At 35.0% G+C, this 21,844-nt stretch overlaps 1 protein-coding gene and 1 long non-coding RNA gene across 5 annotated transcripts in view; both read right to left on the reverse strand.

The window, feature by feature from the left end:
- Positions 1-21,844, reverse strand: part of LOC126977837 (UDP-glucosyltransferase 2-like) — an 88,092-nt gene that overhangs the window by 47,888 nt on the left and 18,360 nt on the right. The window contains exons 5-8 of one of the 4 annotated variants that reach the window (XM_050826466.1): positions 7,103-7,316; positions 6,643-6,862; positions 4,688-4,907; positions 2,392-2,677 (exon numbers count right to left, since the gene is read on the reverse strand). The exons of 1 other annotated variant lie outside the window; for it this stretch is intronic. In XM_050826466.1, coding sequence (XP_050682423.1) covers positions 2,407-2,677; positions 4,688-4,907; positions 6,643-6,862; positions 7,103-7,316 — 925 coding nt within the window. In that variant the 3' untranslated portion in view covers positions 2,392-2,406. Of the gene's footprint in view, positions 1-2,391; positions 2,678-4,687; positions 4,908-6,642; positions 6,863-7,102; positions 7,317-21,844 lie in introns of those variants that run through there. 2 more of the 4 variants (XM_050826467.1, XM_050826465.1) reach the window with 2 other exon arrangements.
- LOC126977867 (uncharacterized) lies at positions 8,615-17,424 on the reverse strand. The gene is made up of 5 exons (XR_007732445.1): positions 17,355-17,424; positions 13,804-13,959; positions 12,888-12,975; positions 11,118-11,310; positions 8,615-8,745 (listed from the first exon to the last, which is right to left on the reverse strand). It is a non-coding gene; the product is annotated as an uncharacterized LOC126977867 (long non-coding RNA).

The raw sequence follows: 21,844 nt of genomic DNA on the forward strand, positions 1-21,844 counted from the left end.
GCCATCATAGCGTGCCGCTAGTATAATCGAAAACATACAGAAGAGGCGACGCGCTGACAAGACGGGGCAGAAAGGGGTGCGCGGGCGGTAGTTTGTATTCTGATTTTTGAACAAGGGTAACCCGCGCGCCCGCGCAGGCCCAATTACACTTACACTCGTGTCTAGGTTAAATATGTTCTTTACAATAATTGATTTTTTTATAAAATACGCGACTCTTCTATTATTTAAAAAAAAAATATGTTCTTCATTGCTGCGCCATGCCGGATGTACCCAATAATTTTCCCTTTGAATATTAGCAAGTTGAACCAAAGTCAGAACATCCTCGTCTTCTGAACAAGTCATGTTGGTGTCCCAAAATCAGACGCTAAAATGCAAAGAAACATACCCTAGATAGACGCGCCCTGTCTCTTTCATATACTTTAACCGCGACCCGTATACAGCCTGTCTGCGACGCGTCCTCGTCTTACGTCTTTTCTGTGTTCCCTAAGAATTCATTTCGTCCCTTACTGCCGCACTGGCTTTTTGTTTAAGGCAAAGAGTAAGCAGAAAACACGCAAACATGGTGTTTTTAGACAAGTTTTGTGGTGAAAGTATGGCATTTCGAGCTATGAAAACTACTTCTAATAAAATTAATAATTAATATGAAAATAAATAATAGTTTAAAAAAACGAAAATAATACGCTTTTATAGAAAATTAATCTTATTTATTCTTATCAGTCTTATTTATTATAAAATAAATCTTATTTATTTTCTATTTTTAGTGGAATATAAAAGCGTTTTTCTTTTTTTTTTTTTTGAATTGTCATCGGTCGTTAATAAGAATGCCAAATTTAGACTTACTCCGATGTTTTAAATGGGGTCAAAATCATGTTCAAAGATTCCGTAACATACTAACATACGTATGAAGCTAATAAAAGCGTATTAAAATACAAAATCATATATTGGCGTACTTAGATGATCAGCTGATTTGTACACGATTTATATCTAGTGGTAAAAATTAGTTCATAATTTATATTATGTTTTAATTGGACGACAAACGAACTCCTTCTATACGTCTGTCATAGTCTGTGTATTGATCAAGTCCAATTGAAATACGTGAACCGTCGAACCGTCACCTGGTTGATTGAATGGTCCGTTCATTCAACGCCCATCGCTATTATTTACCGAGTCTTCTAGACAGTCTCTCAAAGAAAAATTTAAAGATATAAATATGATGACTGTTCATTGTCAGAACATTTATGATGTGTAGCGGTCCTCCACAGTGCGGTTTTCAAGGAGCTTTCTTCCACGTACTACAAAGCTGTAGAATGAACTTCCTTGTGTGCAGTGTTTCCGGGACGATACGACGTACCTTCAAAAAAAGCGCGTACACCTTCCTTTAAGGCCGGCAACGCTCCTGTGATTCCTCTGGTGTTGCAAGAGATTGTGGGCGGCGGTGATAACTTAACAACAGGTGACCCGTACGATCGTTTGTCCTCCTATTCCATAAAAATATATATATATACATATATATACGTTCACAAAAATTGTCACATTTTTGGTCATAATAGTGATTTTCATTATTATAACACTAGAAATAAGGGATTGCTTGTAACTAATTCTAGTAGGCTTTAAGGGTTAATGTATACACTTTCTAATAAAGTTCCAGCCACTGTTCAGGCATTATCTATAAATAAATTTAAATGTTTTATAAAAAAAAATGGCTCAGTCGTAAATCCTATTACTCCACAGCTGAATATCTAAGTGATCGGACAGCCTGGGACTAGATTATGACTATTTTATAGCGATAGAAATGTCTGTACAATATTGTATATTTTTATTGAAAAGAGCGCAAAAAAAAGAATGCTGGGAGAGTTTCTTGCGCCGCTTCTTCTCTCTCAAAGCGCCATTAGTTTCCGAAGCGGTAGTAGTATCTAGTATATTAGAAATGACATCAAAAAGAATTCTAAAGGAATCAATTTTGATAAATTAAATGCCTTTTATGCCTTTCAGCTTTTTGTATGATTTTTATATTTGAGACACAGGTCCAGGCATAAAACCATAGTTGGAAAACATATGCCCATACCGGTTTCAGCACTTTTTTATAAATTAGCAACTTATGGTCTTAATTGTATCTTGTTGACAAGTTTATCTAATTCCTAATAATCCTTCTGAATTTAAAACCTATTCCTTTTTAAATTAAACTGGTACTGAATAAAATAAAAATTTCAAAAATTTTAATATTTATTGTGGTATAAGTAGGTAAATGAAAAATTCTTAGCAAGTACTTAGTAATAAGCTGTTATTTTAAAATTGCAAACGAAACTTCATTTGCATTTTTTTTTGTAATAAAACTATTAAAATAAAAGAAGAGTTTTATAAACTAAGTAAAAAATATTCGTTTCTTAAAACAGTAATATATTAGTTCTATCTTCTCTTTTTTTCTTGTATTTCAGCTACTGATCTAGAGAAAAATATTCGGTAAGCTATATATATTACTGTGAGTACAAATGCTATAATAAGTGCTAAAAGATCAAGGTATAACTTCTGGTAGAATGGCACGTTTAGCGCTGGTGATTGTAGATGAAGAGCTCCTCGTGTCTTCACCACGTGTTCCACCCAGTGCACCAGCTCAGCCCCAGGGGATACCGGACGGTCGTGGTAGATGAACGATAGTTCCTTCGCTATCTTACGATATCTAAAAACAAATGTTCAATTCATCCAACAAATGTATAAACCACAGGTCCTATTTCTACACCTGATATACCACAGGAGCGTTGCTGGCCCTTTAGAAAACACACGCTGTTTTATCGTCCAGGTAACACCCCACAAGGAATCTCATTCCACAGCTTGATTGTACGTGGAAGTAAGTTCTTAAAACGTACTGTGTAGGAACGCCACACATCCAGATGTTGGAGAATCTCCAATTAGGATATCAATCCTAAATTGTGGCGTGTTATGTGAAAGTGGAATTGGGCGGCTGGAATCAGGTCTAACATCAGCTCTTCGGAACTCTCCCCGTGTTCAATGCGGTAGAAGATACACTATGAGGTGATGTCTCTACGCAGAGTCAAGTGATCTAGCCGTTGACTTGAGCACTTGACATTTCCCGACATTTCGAGCAGCTCTGCGTTGCTCGCGGTCAAATTGATCGAGCTGGTAATAGACCAGAGGTACTACAGCAATACTCCATAATACGAGGTCACACTAAAGGTTTTGCGTAACTTAAAAAAACAACATGTTATAACCAAATCATTATTTTTTTGTTTTTAAAATACTCTCCCTTACATTTTAAACATTTTTTCATGCGAACGAACCGTTTTTTAAAACAGCAGGACCACAGATCTGAAGGCATGTGCTGATTGAACGCTATCACTGCCTCTCCGGAATTTGTAAAACTGAAACCTATCATCAAATCTTTGATTTTAGGGAAAATACAGAAATCACGGGGGTTCTAGGTCGGGGCTATGTGGGTGACGAGTTGTACTTTCTCGGAATCTATAAATGATTTAGTGTTGATGGCTGTGTCTGGAGATGCGTTGTCATGATGGACGAGAACGCGGCTTTTTGGTCGTCTTTCGCGAACTTATTAACACCCTGGGTAAACAAATGGTAGAATACCACTAGGCATTAACACTCTTTTCATATTCAAGTGGAATTGTGAAGATGGGACCCATAGCGGCGAAAAAAAATGCGAATCATTTTTTTACCAACGTTTGTCGCCTGCTTCACTATATTTGGCCTGTTCTCATTTTCAAAAACCCATTCACAAGATTGCTGTTGTTTTTTCGGGTTCAAAACAATAAATCCACGTTTCGTCTCTTGTGACAATGTCATAAACAGCATTAGAATGTCCGTGGAGGTACTTCATTAGCATATGTGAACACCATTCCACTCTGCTTCCTGACAGTTCATGAGGGATCCAACGACACCAAGTTTCCGAACTTTTAATTCTTCGTGTAAAATTTTCTGGATTTGGCTCATACCAATCCCCAATAGTCCTCGAGTTGTCTCTATTAACTGTAGCAACATTATTTTCGTTGACTTTTAAAATCATAAAAAATCATCGCTCTAAAATCTTTTCGACTTAATTCAATTTTCGTTGCGAACGTAGAACTTTGATGTGTGATAAAAAACAATTGACAAATGATTTCCCACCAATTGTTTGTTTTATTATTAAGAAGGTTGCAACTTTTCAAAAAATATAACATTCGAAATTCAAATAGTTCCGATTAGCTAAAAATGCAAAACTTTTAGTGTGCCCCATGTATGTGGCCGGACCTGCGCCTTGTAGAGCGCTATAATGTCGCCCAGCATTTTCAAAGCCATATTGGCTTACCCCCTTAATTATAATGATCCACTAACTTTAAGCAGTCGCATAGGAGTGTTTTTACTTATTCTGACTTAGGTCAATAGAAGAAGACAGAGTGAGAATTAGCAATGCTTTAAGTTAGCAGACTATTATGAATAAGGGGGTTAGCCTTCCAGATGACCGCAGAATTGACAGTGTCTCAAGATTTCGAGACCTAGTATTCCGATACAAGTTGAGGCTTAAAGAGGAGTGTTGTCGAAGAGCGGTGATACGACAAATAGGGCTTATTTCGTGGTAGACCCGCAAACTTGAGTCTTCCGTAAAAAACATAGACTTGTATAATGATAGTATTGTGTTTATCCGTTGATTTTTTTATACAAATATTAATTTACTTACTTGGATTCATTTAACATTTCATTTATTGCTTTCTTCAAATCCTTATCCATATCATAAGCCAGATCAACTCGAATTGCAAATCCTCTACGAACTGCTCTGTCCACGTTCATATATTGATCAACCATACCAGGTATACCAATCATAGGAACTCCGAAGTGGATTGATTCCGTCGTAGACAAAAGACCACCGTGCGATATAAAAAACAGACAGTTGGGATGGGCTGAAAATAGGGGTTTGAAAAAAAATTGGTTTAGCGTCTCTTTTGTTCATAAGAATGTTGAAAAAGGTATTATATTTTATGTTTATGGCCAAAGATGACAAGTGAGCTCGTGGGTCTACAATCACATGATTAAATTTAAGTAACATTAATATACTCTCACTTTATGCATTTGAACCAGTATAACTACAATTTCAATATAAATAATCGGTTACTTGACGAACTTTTATCAAACAGCGATGTCACTGTTACCGCATTCGCAAGATGATGTTGACCATAAAGCCCTCAGTACTTTCAATTAATTTCTTAGAAATACATTTACTTAAGGCGAAGCCTTATCAGAAATTTTTATATAGTTTAGTTAACTATCATGCTATGCCGTCTTAATTAAATGAAATTGATTGGCTCAAGGTAATTTCTAATAAACCCTTGGACGAAGCCTTATCATTCTTTTACAACATTCTTACGGATCTGCATGATAAATATACCCTCTAAAACAGTCGTATCTACTTATAAGCATCCATTATGGTATATGAGTCCCTTAATAAAATTACTTAAAGAAAAACTTATGCATTTTAACAAGTTTAAGCATTATGGCAATCGCCATGATTGGGATTCTTTTCTGATTTTAAATGGACGTGCTAAGGAATTTGAAAACGGAATATAATAATAATATTAATAGCTTAAAATCCGCGAGCTTTCTGGTCTTATATGAAAACAAAGTAATAGTTACACTTTTGTATTGAAATGCGGCCAACGCACTTCGTTCACTGGGCCTGATAACGTACCTCCTTGTTTTACAGTCAGATGTGCTTCTAGTATAGCAATCCCAATTACGCTCATTTTGAAAACATCTATGCCTGAAGGAGTAGTTCCAAATCTCTGGAAGACTGCTTATACAACTCCTATTCATAAAAAGGGCCTAAAAACTGTGTGGAGAATTATAGGCTCATTACTGTGTATCTTCGCCAAAGTCTTAGAAAACATTGTGTATTTAACTCTATTAAGCAACAATAAATCCGTGTCAGCGTGGGTTCTTTAGAGGCAGATCTACCACCTCAAAACTCTTAGTGTGCACTGAATTTTTAAATAAATATAATATATCAAATCCTTCTCAAGTTGGTGTCATAATAGACTGACTATAGCAAAGTCTTTGATCGAATTGATCATATGACACTACTTAGGAAACTTAAGCGTGTAGGCATCAGAGGTGAATTGTACAAATTGTTTTCTTAATAGGTACAGATTAGGTGTCAGGCAGTAGTATTAAATGGATACACATCTTCCACGATGTATACTCCATATTTATATTTCTTTCTATCTGGAGTGCCTCAGCGATCCTTGCTCGGGCCGCTACATTTCAGTTTTTCAGTTCAAATTAATGTTTCTTCGAATTATTTCCTTCCTAAGCTTTGAATATTTCTATAAATACAACAGACTGACTAAATTTTTTTAAGTAACAGTTTTTAACCATTGATACCATTTTTTTTTTTGCTTAATGCTTTCACACTTCTGGTATCCTCATCATATCGTACTACAACTGGTACTTTCATGCACGTAATCCCAACTGATAGACCATTACTGATCTTTGATCTCTATTTCCTTAACCATAACATTCAAATTCAAATATTTTATTTGTATCACTTATTGAAATTAAGAATCTATCACCTATTCAAAAAGATTTACCTAAGATCTGAGAAGAACAGGTGCAAGCAGGACATTGAGAAAAAGTACTCACCAAGGATGCTTTGTTGTGGGGCCCAGTCTACAATATGAACGTTTTTGGGAATATCTGATAAATTAGCTTCGAATTTCCAAATCACAGTTTGTTTTAATTCAGCAAAGATGTCCAGAAATCGCCTTATTAGTTTTTCCGGAAAATGTTCGCTTCTCAGATTTGAACCCATGCTAAAGTAAATAACACCATGAAGAGAATTGTCCATTATCGCTTTTAAATCCTGAAATTTAATATAACTTTTGAAGTGAGAGGATTAAAGGATAAATGATAAGAAAAAATAAATAAAGAAATAAAATGTAACTAAAATAGAAGATAAATATGTAATTGGTGATAATATTTTTGATTTTTAATGATAACATTATAATGGTTATTGGGTTTTGCACTCTGGGTTTCTATTCTTCTATTGCCTGATAAAATATTTTTAATTTCTTATTTGATGTACTATTCCATTATAGGTTACCTTAGGTAAAGGCCTGACATCGGTTTCAATATGATATCCACCTATCGGCTTGTAGCTCTGAGGAAGACTGTATGCTTCTCCAAGTGATACATGAGAATTACCAAGCATTAGGGATGCATTGTATTTTAGTTCCTCAAATGTCGGTACAGGCTTATTTTTAATGTAAGGTACTAGATATTTTTTATAGTAGTTGTCTTCCCAAAAACTCATGTAACTGTAATAAATTATGAAATCATCATTAATATATATATATAAGCATATCATTGTAGAAGTAACGCTCACATATTTTGTCTTACTTCACAACACGTTGTCGTCGTAGGAATAGCTGACAGTCGAGAAGTATATTTCGCCAAGTGGTCTTTCTGTGAGTACCACAACGAATCGTGAGCGTGTTCATTTAATATATCAATATTCAAATAAAATACTTTTTAAAGGTGTAAAACGGTAGTATCAAACTTTTTTGCCCGTTATTTAATTAGACTACACAGGGACAATTGCGCAAATTGTTGGTATTTATAACTGGTCACTGTCCCTTAAACAAACATGTATTTACCATATGTGTTACAGACAGCTTTTTATGGAAGGGATGCAGAAGCAATCTGAATGGGCAGCTTTCTGGGACGGCCTGGGTTGGGTGCAGTTAGAAAATACACCGAAATACTCGATGTCGATGAAAACGCGTGTAATTTTAAATGTATTTTTACACAAGATAGGTATTTGGTAATATTTTACGGGGACTGCAAGGCGAAGAAACGTCAGGTTAAATAAATAATAAAAGTGTAAGTTTTACCAAATATCTAATAAGAATTATGAATCAATTAAAGAATATTTTATTTAAACACGAATTTTGACTGACTGTTTTGGTCTTTCAGCGTCGATTACAGCAATAATTAAATAATTTAAAACTTTTGTTTAATTCATTATATTTTGTGCACTTATTTAATTAGAAATAAAATACGTATAAAATTTAAATTCACTTGTAATTTTTTGATGAAGATTTCGTGTAAAATGACCTGATACTATGTATCTGCCACGTGTATGCCCTCCTACAACAACAGAAGAACAATTAGAACTTGTCAATGCGTTCTAATATTATCAACAAAAAAGGTCGCGTTAGGCTGTGCGAGATTTTTTTTTATTTATACCTCTGTCGAAATCTCTGACATCAAATTTTAGAGTCTGGTACAAGTGAGTTTGGTACAAGTACGTGCCCGTCTCTCACTTCGCTCGTGCCGCAAATGTCGTGAAATAAATTTCCAATGCATATTTTTTTGTGCTTTCGACCGGCTATACAGAAAAATAGTTTACACTACACGGTTAGAAGTTGGAAAGCCTTGAAATGCGCGACATTGTCCAGGAACATCTAACTTTTTGTGTTCGTCGAAATGTGGGTTGACGCACAACCAGAGACGGCATTCTAAATTTCCTTTTATTTTCTTAATACTTACTATGCGACGAATCTGCCTTTAATTGAATTATATAACTCTTCCACACGTTCCATAAATCTTAATGGTGGGGATTTACTGGATAAAGAATCAGGCATATATGCTGGGTTTGGTATTTCATCTAATAATCTTAAAACCATCCAATGAGGCTCCAGAGTTGATAACCATATATTAGGGCAATCATATACAGCTGCGAATCTGATGAAATAAATAGCATTAAAGGCATACATTCAAAATAGAGTAGAGCGGAATTGGTATGGTCGAATCGTGTCCCTTTTATAGACCAGGGTCGATATTTTTTGAAACCAAAAAACAATTTTAGCATAAAACGCATTGGAAAAGGAAGAGAATATAATAAAAATTAAAGGAAAAGTAATTTACGTGAGATCTGAGGTCGGGAAGTGGCGGGGGGGGGGGGGGGTGTTTAAGAGTAAAAAACGGCTTATCTCGAAACTACAAGTCCTATGGAAAAAAGTTTACAGCAAAGTTGTAGGTAATAAAAAGATCTACAACTTTTATCTTTGCACTCTTTTCACATAACCTCAAAATTTATTGGAACCCGACAAATTCCAAAAATAATAATAGTTGTAACTACATAATATTGTGGTAATAATTTGTATGACGGGTAGTCTAAAATTTTAATTTTAATTCATTTACTTAGGAGAACTCTAAAAATAAATTCTTGTTAAATTGTTGACGAATACGCAATTATTTTTATACTTTTTATATTGTTTTGCAATAGTTTCTTTGAAGTCAGTGTTTTTTTATATATTTTTAGTGAATCTGAAGTACACTAACTAATTTGTGTTGTGCTGCTGATATGAGACAGCGTCATATAAATAAAACAAACGAAGTCAGGGAGTAGTGCCTATCTCACCTCGAGGACAATTTTAAAAGAGACTTGCGAAGAGCGCAAAAATAGATAGAGCTTAGCGTAATGTTGCAATGCAGCAACGAACGTAAGCGCATTGCAAATTTGATTACAGACATAAATTCTGTCACAGATCCCATCGGATCTGTAAGCCGTTAAGGAATTACTGTACTTTCCCCGGGGCGTAAAAAGAATAGGGGAGTCCCAGGCCCATGGGTGTCGTAAGAGGGGACTTAGGGCTTTTTAGAAGTGGGAGAGTCACGCTGCCGTCTTATGAAGGCAGCACAATCGGACCAGACTCGTCCGGGTTAATTACCACACTAGCACAGAATACCGGTGTGCAGTAGCGGCCTAGTGCCGCTATGTTTCGCATAGGTTAGTGTCGAGGACCGGAGGCCATCCCTCCCTCCCCCCAACATAATATAAGAGCGGTCCGAAAAAAGAAATTCTCACTCGGGCTGCCCTTCGTATTCTGGGGTGCGCACAGAACCGCGCATGAAAGCGCGTACACCTTCCTTAAAGGCCGGCAACGCTCTTGTGATTCCTCTGATGTTGCAAGAGAATGTGGGCGGCGGTGATCACTTAACACCAGGTGACCCGTACGCTCGTTTGTCCTCCTATTCCATAAAATAAAAGAAAATTACATTGAGAACTGAGTTTTATTTTCCATTCGATCGATATTGCGCATGGCTATACGCGGAGGATTTGAAGTTGCTCGGTACGTGGCAAATAGTTTCAAAGCCTGTTAGAAATTATAGTTTCTGAAATGCAAGATATTCGGCTATCTTTTATACGAGCAATCCTTCTAGTGATGTTTAATTATTACTTTCCATAGAGATTTATTTTAACTTTTATATTTTCACATTGTTTTTATTTGATGCAATTACCGTCAATACTTTTACAGCCCTAAATGGCGCCAAAATTATAGGAATACAGACAGACAGAGCCATAGAGTGTTCGGCTTTATAATTTGAATAAAGTAATTAACTATACAGCGTTCTTTGTTTTGTGAAGAGCCAGTAAGTAGTAATACTTAGTTAAGATCTAATGTATAAAGTTTATTTATTTATTTTTTAGTCAATCATGTCTATCAACGAATGTACCGATAGTAAAAAATACATGCAATTAGATAAACTCACTTTGACAAATGCTTCCTGTAAATTATTATATGACCATCACTGTATATATATTATTTTTTAATATAATGATAATAATATTGTATTAAAGGAGGCAAACGGGCAAGGGGCTCAAGTGATAGGATGTGTTGAAGCGCTAATTTACAACACCTGGGGTCAAAAAATGCGTTGCCATTTTGAACATTTAACATGTTTATGGAGTCAGCACAGTTTTGCTCCCTCCAGAAAACGCAGGGCCGCCCGGGCATAAACCATTAAGGTACAGGTCCTAATTCAGGACAACTTAGTCAGGTACCGTCCTGAAGTAGTCTTTTTTATTTCGTGCTGCCATTTGTCTCCAGAGGGGAGGAGAAAGTGTGTATGTCTTATAGATTTGTTGTTAGCGATGCCACAAACAGAATAGATCGTTTGAATAATGGTTCGTAGATGCGCTGTCGACATCTCTATAAGCGTCTCGCGCTAAACTTGCTTGAATCAATGCGAGTAAGGCAGTTCTTACTCCTGGCCTCGCGTTCTAAGTACTTCGATAATTTTAAGGAAAAATTTCCAATGGCCATACTTACCCCGCATATAGTTCAGAGTACAACCACTCAGATATAACTACATCAAACTTTTGTGTTGGATCACGAAGCATATTTTGCACATTACGATTTGCAACTGTCAATTTGAATATTTCTACGCATGTGTCCATTATTATATACATCGAATTCATATCTGCTTTTCTGCCCATCATGTTTTGTAAATTAAGTAGTTCTCCTGAAAATTTAAAATACGGCGTTAATTTCATTTACTTACTGGTTTCTTTATGGAATACAAACGAGCTTACGGGTCACCTGATGTTAAGTGATCACCCAGATTCTCTTGCAACACCAGAGGAATCACATAAGCGTTGCTGGTCTTCAATGAAGATGTACGCGCGTTTCTTGAAGGTACCCATGTCGTATCGTCCCGGAAACACCGCATGAGGAAGTTCATTCTACAGCTGAGTTGTGCGTGGAAGAAAGTTCCTTAAAAACCGCACTGTGGAGGAACGCCACACGCCATCTATATTGTGGGGAAGATATTCTGGCTGTCTTCTGTGGCATGTGGTACGAAGATAACGAAACAGATCAAACAGCTCTTCGGAACACTCTCTATGATAGGGACGAAGCGACATCTCTATGTAACTCCAAGCAATCGAGCCATTCGCAGAGCACTGTGTCCCCAAAAAAGTTCCCAATCCAGCTTCTACAAGTGCAGTCCAGTTGCTTTCACCTCTGGTTTGGGACACCCCCACATCAGCTCGAAGCTGGAGAACCTAATATAGCTGCATAAACTCTCTGGAAGCCCAAATGATCGAAATTTTGAGAGAAGTGCCTTGTGCCATAGACGATCAAAGGTCTTCGCGATATCCAGACTAACAGCCAGGCCTTCTTCCTTGCTTTCGATAGTCGCCATCCATCTATGTGTTAGGTATACACCAGAAGTACGCCCGTTGATCAACCATGGCGAAAGCCGTACTATCGGTCGTTAATCAACTGGTGACCCTCTCGGTGCACCAAGAGCTGAAGGCTAATTATGCTCTCCATGATTTCGAAGAGTAGGGAGGTAATAGCTATAGTCCTGTAGTTTGCCGAATCCGGACTGTGTCCTTTTTTTGGATCAGATGGACGAGGGCTGACCTCCATGAGTCCACGACTACACCTTTTGAATATGAGTGCCGGAATAAACGCTCTGCTTCTGACTCAGAGGCACAAGTTCTGAACTCGATTGGGGAAATTCAATCAGGCCCGCTCGAGACCTTTACCTCTAAAGGAAACATAGATCTCTGACACCGCGGAATAGTCCGCGGTGTTTTTCTGTCGCTGTCAAGATTCGAGTTAGAGGCAAAAAGAGCGCAGAAAAGATCGGCTTTCTCTTTTGCCGTATGGGCCAGGGTGTCATCCCTCATGTGCAGCTTACAACATAGGCTTACACGTATATTTTTTAGCTTAACATTAAAAGAACTATTAAGACACCATGAAAAACACAGGCAGACATCAGACAGACAGGCAAGAAAACACTTTATGAGTTGGTATTTTGGATACTAAATATACTATTCACAGACACTTCAACATTTATAATAGGTATATTATATAGTAAGTAATTCTGTTTATGGACGCTACTATCTAATGTGGTTAAAGTTGGAGGAGGTCTTTGCCAACTGGCAAAAAAGAAACATAATTGTATATCAGCTGTTGTCCGAATTAAACGCTTTCTTATTATGTAACATGGATATTATGTTCTGTGGTTCAGAAGTACTGGCTAGGATGACTGAACTACTTTTATATTTAATATTTTTTTACATTACATACCATTAAAAGTTGCGTTATTGTCACTCACATCAATAACTTTCGTGTTATTTGGTGGGTGTTTGGGTGGATACGCTGTGATGTATGTGACCTGTAAATATATAAGCAGTCACTTTATTCCATTGTAAAGTTTTGGATAAATACTAGTAACTGAACAATTGATTCTTTAATAATTTCTCGTAAATATTCACAACACATTTTCTTCTGATTATTTTTTGTTACTATTAGAAACTAAATTATTGATAAAAACATATGGGCTAACTACGTCTTACGATATATATATATATATTATTTATAATCGCTTATAAAATGCTCACAGAATACCTTTATTTATTTATTTATGGTGTGTGTGGATGATGCAGCTACTCAATAACTTTTGTATTAATTTACATTAACTTTTTTGACTTAGTCGTGTAAGGCATTGACTATTTGACGTTTGAGTGTGTTTGTTGCATCATTTTACATATTATATTGTAATTAAAATGATTTGTAAATCAATGGAGATATAAATCTTGATATAAAAGAGTGGCAATGAGTTTCTTGCTACTTCTTCTCATTAGCTCAACCCTTTACGAAGTAGCGGTAGATTCAATAAGATTTTTTTTTATTTCATAAGTATCATTTCCGTAACATAGATGAATAAAGTGATTTTGATTTGATTTGATACTAAGTCTAGTCTTGTTCTAACAAAATGATAAATAATAACATTTTGTTAGAACAAGACTTGCCTAAAAGTGATTGGTTTTATTTAAGTACAAAAAAATAATTTCTTTAAATACTGACACAGTCCTGTTAGAAATCGTAAAATTAATATCGTCAAAACTATAGTTGGGTCACTATTCTAAAATATATAAAGTTTTAAAAGATTAAGTAACTAATTTGATTTTAAGAAAGTGTTTATGTAATGAATATGTCTTACTTCATGTCCTGCATTTGTTAGATGTCTAACAACGCCGTCTCCCAGTATTCCATGACTTTTGCCAGGAAGAGCCACAACCACCAATATTTTATAGGCATCAACACTACACACTAAAGCTATAACTAGTAAGAGAAATTTAGTCGTCAACGCCATAATCTGGAAATAATAACAAATTCATTAACTCGATACTTTGTAATAAACTAAACCACATTATTTTCATTCTAGTATTTTTTTATTTAAAAAATGAAAGAAAATAAGTACACATGGTAACGTAAGATGACGTGACATAATGTAGGTAATTATTTATAATATATTTATAATAAACTAGCTGACCCAGCAAACGTTGTATTGCCATCATAGTTAACAACTGAAGTTAATCTATCAACTATAGGTAGCTAAAATTGAGTTTGTTTTTTACCTCCTGTGAAATTTAGACAGATACAAAGATTCTTATTAGTTATTCATTTTTAACTATTCTTTCAATTTGATTTCTGAATGACGGGACACATAAAAGGAAAAACAAAATGTGTGTGTGTGTTTTTTTTAATCCTGAACATTTTCGTATTTATTCACCTTTTAAACCTTCTCTGGCATTGCACAAATAATTCAAGACCTAAATTTGCCAAATCGGTCCAGCCGTTCTTGAGTTTTAGCGAGACTAACGAACAGCAATTCATTTATATATATATAATAATAATATACTGTTATATATAATATAAGTATATAAGATATATATAAGATTAATATACTGTTCTTTGTTCTGTGTGAGCAATTAAATGACTCTTATTGTCTCGTAATGACATATACCTAATCGTGTTGAAAGCTGAAAGCCTATCTATCTATCTTTATATTCTACTAGCTTTTACCCGTGCCTTCGTCCGCGTGGAATTTGGGAAGCATTTTTTATTTTTTAGGATACTCACTTTGCAAATAATACATACAAACTGCTGTAGTTAACTGTAAATTGCTTTCATTATTTTTTTTTACTTCATATCAAGTGCCTAAATTCAAAGTTTCATGATTTTATCTCTGATCATGAAAAATCTTTCATCCCTTATTTCAAACCGGTCATGCCGTTTTTTTAGAACATTGTAGCTTATGTTCTTTCCCAAGGTCTGGTCTATTTTTATACCACATATGATCTAAGTCAAATTTGAAATTAGGTGTGAAAACGTGACTTTTTAAAGACTTCCATACAAACTTCCATCCCCTATTTCAACCCCTCCAAGCCTTTTACGCCCAATAAAAGCCAATGTCCTGTCTCGAGCTCTTTTCTATCTCTATTAGAAATTTCATCAAAATCAGCATAGTGGTTAAGACGTGAAAGCGTAACAAACGGACTTACAGTCACATTTATAATATTAAGTATGGATTATAATGATATACTACATTCGATTGTTACGTGTACGTTATATGTTATAATAAATCTACCTCTGAAACTAAAACTTTCCTCAAGTTAGGAGTGGTGGAGTGACCAGGGGCCGGTATAAAAACGGGCTACATTTAGCTCTTAGAGGTGAGAGTCTACAACAAGTGACCATTGTTGAGGAGATAGACATGATGTGAAGGAATCATCTGTTTAGCTTAGTTCTTAGTTTGTTGACAATTATGATCACGAAGCCATACCTTATTGTGATTCATGTTTAGAAAAACACACAAAGAAGTTATTTTTAAGCTATTGCATAGCTTCTATCGCGGGCCTTGAGCGTGGAGACCGAATCCAGAAATTCCGTAACGAAAATAACCTAACACCCCCCACTAGATGTATATAGATATTTCGCCACAGTCATTACAGTTGCCCTGGAAGAGCGGTTATCACGTATGCTTTTAGAGCAGAAGGTCCCAGGTTCGAGCCCGGGGTACTTCTTGATTTTTTTTAATTTCTATATTTTTTTTATCACGTTTTTTTAATTTTTATTATTATGACAAGCATTCTTATTTAGTTTCACCTGTCCCGTTGTCTCTCTGTAATCAAATCTTTCAAGTTAAATATTACTCACTTCCCGTTAAAATTAATGTTATCAAAAATAACCTCAATATTATTACTTTTTTATTTTCATTGTTGTTTTTGAATTCAGAAATTCAAAAAGAAAAAAAAACAAAGGAAAAAAAATACTTTATAACTAAAATAATTATATTTGCATAAGTTGATAAAAAATGCTATGCAATAGCTTTACCGCGGCAGTCCCCGAGTGCCACACGTCATTTTTTTATATTTTGTCGCTTTTTATAGTTTCTACATCATCTTCATTTATACCGATGTGGAATGACCACGCAACTGGTAAACTTAGTGTTTGCTTAGCATATGCAATCTAAGTATCTGATACATAATAATATAACAATTTTTTTTTTTGGTTTAATTTTTATAGTAATCTATCAATCTTGCAGATAAGCAGCAATTTTTTTTATAAATAATATATTGCAATCTGTCTAGGACGACATTCATCAATAGGTCATGAATTTATATATATTCAGCAATATGTGTAAGATTTTATATAATTATAGGGCTTGCATGAAAGGTGTCCAGTGCTTATTCTAGTGTCTCTCAGAGAAGCTCTTTAGAAATCTTTAATTTAGTCTAAGAGCAATTGCTTGGGGCTTCATTAGATTGACTGCCACCATATTTGGATGATTCGCTTGTATGCTTTTGTCCTTTCCGAAATTTCTTCTGTAACATTTTAGACACAGAGGTCATGATGGAGTGTAACATTTGAGACATACCAAGGTGAGTTCGTTATTCTTATTAATATATTTGACTGGAATCTCTGTATTAATTTAATATTTGATTTGCTGCTGTTGCCCATAGTTTTAGGCCATATGTCCATATGGGTTTTTTTATGCACTCATAAAGCAATAGTTTGTTTTGAAGTTTTTTTTTATTTAGTAGCCAGTACATAGTGCGCAACTTTTGGCCCATGGCTAATCGCTTTGTGAAAATCTGCTTCTTCCAGGTTAGGCATCTGTCCAAGTGTATTCGAAAATACTTCGCTAGATCCTCTTGAGGTAGAGGTATACCGTTGAGAGTAATGTGTAGATATGTTTCCTGTTTGTTAAATTAACCTGGATAGATTTGTTTACGTTAGCTTTGATAAGACTTTGAGCCATTTGGATACTAGATCGCAACTATTTTGAAGCTTTTGTGCATTGTCCATTGATAGAATTGCTGTGTCATTAGCAAATGTTTCAGTAACAACTCCATCAGTTAAAACGAAGTTGGAAAGTCTGTCTATATGGCACTACTATTGTGATACACCTAACTTCCTAACTATTTTCTTAATCAAAGTTTCTGTCCTACTGTTAATTCATGCTTATGACTTGGAATGGTCAATGTGCATGTTGTGGCGATAGTAATCTAAACTGCACTAACAACCATACATCCAGAATTTTAAAAGCTTAATAGCTCAAGTAATGATCGCTCAGATTTACCGAATGTTACATAACTGGATGTGACGGCTCAGTCTAATTCACTGTTCACAAAATTAAGACTTTTGATTCGGTTCAATAAATAAAAACAATATGAAAAGATGATATTGTAAATGAAATATACTTACGTTTACTGAATATTTAGAAACTCTTACACATTGACGGATATAATTTCGTGGTCTATCCCGTTGTACAAGTACTACTCAAGAGAAGTGTGAATGTACGGTAGTTCTAATTATACTACTTTTACTTTTGCAAAGTCATGATATTAAATGCAAGTAATCATGACATTTGATTTTTAATGTTATTATTTGTGGAGACAATATTTACCTAACTATTATCCGGAGACAATTTTTATCTCACTATTATCCTGATACCATTTAACTAAGATTTGTGCTGATAATTTCATTATCTGCATATTATAATTAATAAGATTTATTTATTACGTATCTTTGGGGTGTAGTTTATTAATGAACTTGTTGGGGAGGGCGCGAGTTGCTCCGCGTGGTCCAGGCAAGGGGCGGGAAAGCGAAATATAGTTGCTACTATATGTATTTACGTAGAATAAATACTCTAAATGCTATAAAAGGAATGCTGATATAAATCAAATTTGTCCAACATTTAAAAAATTCAATTCATATAAATCGGTTACTTTAATATCAAAAATACATATTGGAACTCCAGGTTGACGACAAGAAGGGACAAATAATTGTTAAGTGCAATAAGAGAGATGCAATGTGAGGTAGCATCTACAGGACAGCTGACATATTTGGATTTGGCAACAGATCCGAATATAAACTTAAATGTTCAGCTTAAGACACCTGAACAGCTAAATACAGGTGTCGGAAAGTTTGTGATTCAACGAACAGCTTGTGACAATACTCCTAATTTAATTATAAAAAGAAAACCCAATTCTTATCCTATAGAGATTAGAGAAATCATTGCAGTAGAAGAAGGGAAAGAAATATTTGGTAACAATCAAGATGCCCTAAAAATAAAACAATTTTAAATAACTTAACGAAGAAAGTGAAACGTAAAATACAAATTTTCAATGATTTTACCACCAACAATTATCTCCAAGAGGTAACAGCCGACCGTTTAATAGATTACTCTCGGTGTAAGGTTGCTTAAAGACGCCCCATTACCCAAATACCTCCTATTAAAGACGCGGATGAGAAATGGGCAGTGAAGAATGAGCAAAAAGCTCAAGTATTTACCAATCACCCAAATGAGTGTGATCCTGGTTTAAGCGACTCATTGTCGTTTAAACCAGACAATACACATTATTGTAATTTCCAAACAGAAAAGGATTTTATTAAGCTCACCTAAGGAGGTTCTGAGAGAAATAAAATAAAATGTAAGTACAAAAAAGCCCCTGGATATGATATGATATCCGATGAAAATTCTTCATCAACTTATCAACAAAAAAGGTCTTGTTAAATTAACGACCCTTATTAATTGTGCGATTAGATTACGACAAGTAAACCAGGAAAGTCATTTTAATTGCAAAACTAGGAAAACCATCAATTCAAACAGCTTCATACAGGCCAATTTCTCTGCTTCCTGTAATATCCAAGCTTTTTGAGAAGTTGCTACTTAAACTGCTATAACCTATGATAGTGATTAAAAATCTGATAGCAGAGCACCAGTTTGATTTCCGAAGACAAAAATTATATGTGAGTGCAGTCACACACGGTAGAAGTGAAACTTATGAAAAGTTCCTGATTAAAAATACTCATTGAAAAGTATTGAAAAAAGAAACAGTCGCTTCATGTAAACTGTAAATTTATAAAATATAAGTACATAAAAAGATATGTATTACATAAATTACAAATTCTGCAGCTTTACAAACCTGATCCACATCGCATGAGGCGTATTTTATTCAACCTCCATCTGATCAGCTTACTAATTTGTGGTACTCAAACTTACAATCACAGTTAACAAGTCGATACAACCCGTGCATTTTAAATGGTGACATCTCACCACAAAACCAGCTATATATGCAACTATTTGCTATATACATTCACAAGCATGGTTATGATCTAGTAAACGAGACGTTATACCTCCATTTTCTACTAATTTATTTATAACTAGCTGACCCGACAGACGTTGTTCTGTGTATAATAAATAAAATAATGTTTTTACGTGAATTTGTCAATAATATATCATAACATCAAAAAATACTTCGTAAGATATGCTGTCGTAATGAAATTGTTTCACAGCTTTGTCAAACCGTGCGTCAATAAATTCTCTCATAGAAATTATGTATGGACACATCAAAGGAAAAACAAATTTGTTGTTATTATTTAATTTAGCAGCATTTTCCTATATATTAACCTTTTAAACCTTCTCTGGACTTCCACAAATAATTCAAGACCTAAATTTGCCAAATTGTTCCAGCCGTTCTCGAGTTTTAGCGAGACTAACGAACAGCAATTCATTTTTATATATATAGATAGATATAATCGTCACTTTCATTCTCATTTGCATCATCAGTCCGTGAAGATCAATATACTGGCGGGAATCAAGAATCATATATTGTAATGGATCAAAAAGCGTTCACAAGAATCTACTCGAGCACCCACAATCTCACCGAAGCTCAGCTAGCCCATGTGGAATGGCGCCGTGATATGTTAAATAAAGAAGCAGGCTTGTCTCGACGCGATTACTATATTGTGACAGGTGAAGAATCCTGAATTTACAAATACAATTCTGAAAGAAAGCGTTTGTCGACGGTTTGGCTCTATCAAAACGAACCAACGTCTACCAAAGTGCAGCGATCGAGTTTCTTCACTGTGACGGGGTATTTAGTGTCTATTTCATTACAAAATCAAAACTGCATTCACGCCGAATATTATACCACAAAATGCCTGCCAGAAGCTTTCTTTATCATGTCCGACAGGCAACCAAATACCGGGGTCCGCGGACAATTGCTTCACCACGACAACGCACCCGCGCTCTCACCGATTTTGATCGTTTTTTTTTATTTTGATAAAGGGGCTTGCTGCACACCAGACCGGTCAAAAGCACGGGTCCTTACAGTCCGAATCTAGTACCGTGTGACTTCTTTTTATACGCTTTATATTCTTCACATGTATGTTTGTAACTGACTCCTTTAGACGCGATTTTGACCCACTTTAAACCGTCAGATTTCATTCAAACTTTGTAGATTTATCGAGGACCGATGACAATACACTAATTTGTTAAGTTTATTATTCAATTTGCAAACGAAGATTTTTGTCCATTTATATAATTTTTATATATAGTCGATAAGGCAGGAATTGATGTTAAAGTACTTAATAGTTTTAAAAATACGCTTTTATAGAAAATTTAACTAAAAAATTAAAAATAAAAAATACTATAAAATACGCTTTAAAATTAGAAAATAAATTTAAAATGAAAATAGTGTAAATAAAATATATTTTATTGTAAAAAAAGCGTGGGGTGTAGAAGAATTATTATTTTAATAATATCTTAAGCATGCTTTTGAGTTTTTTAAACTGTTATTTATTATTCCCTAAAATAAAAAATCAACTGAAAGGGATCCATTTTACGTCACCGGAAGATGCGCTTACAGCGTTCGAGAAAACCGCAGAAGAGGACTGGTGATTCGAAAACAGGTTTAGACGCATTGTATATAGAGTAGACAGATTGGTGAAGAGTACTTTAAAAAGATTTAATGAATTTATTTTATACATTTTAAGGTGATTTTTTGGTTTCTCAAAGTGCCCCACATATATTTTTATTTCTTATCTAAGTAATGCATTTTTTTTTCTTTCGATTATTATGTTTTTTTTTGTGAAAAAAGTTTCATTTGCATCGTTGTATCATAAAACTACACAGTTGTTTTTTTTATTTGTTGCTTGCTTTCAATATCCTTTGATCTTACTCTAACTATTGCGCATTCTTACAGCCTGCTAACAGATGAACTGATGGAGAGCGGAATCTTAGTGAAAGCGTTTCCGTTAGTTACTGTTGGTTCCAGATCCTAAAGAAAAAATAAGAGAAGAGAGAGAAGAAGTGCGCATAGCGTGACTTGAAATTTGGGACGCATGTTGATAAATACTTAGGCTCTCCTAAGCTCCTCGCTTCTCTAAGCGACAAACGTTTCTTTTTATGAAAATAAGCGATGAGATGAGCAGACCGTTCAGCAGATGGTAATTGATACGCCCTGCCCATTACAATGCAGTGTCGCTCAGGAGTCTTGAAAAACCCAAAAATTCTGAGCGGCACTACAACTGCGCTCGTCACCTTGAGACATAAGATGTCAACTTTCATTTGCCCAGTAATTTCACTAGCTATGGCGCCCTTCAGTCCGAAACACAGTATTTTTTACACATACTGCTTCACGGCAGAAATAAGCGCCGTTGTGATACCCATAATCTAGCCGACATCCAGTGCAAAGGTGCCTCCCACTGTTAAAAAGCTGCTTTTTATTTTTTTTAATCAGCCATCATTTAAAATTCTGTGTTTATGTAATTCGCAAATCATAATTTTATCTTTTATGTAATTAATTATGCTACAGTACAATATATTTTATATGAGCTTTATATAAAGTATAAAGTAATTACAAGTTCAATCTACTAATGTACGTGATTATCGTGTTGTTATCGCGAAA

Source organism: Leptidea sinapis, chromosome 46, assembly GCF_905404315.1.
Source record: "Leptidea sinapis chromosome 46, ilLepSina1.1, whole genome shotgun sequence".
NCBI classification, from domain to species: Eukaryota; Metazoa; Arthropoda; class Insecta; order Lepidoptera; family Pieridae; genus Leptidea; species Leptidea sinapis.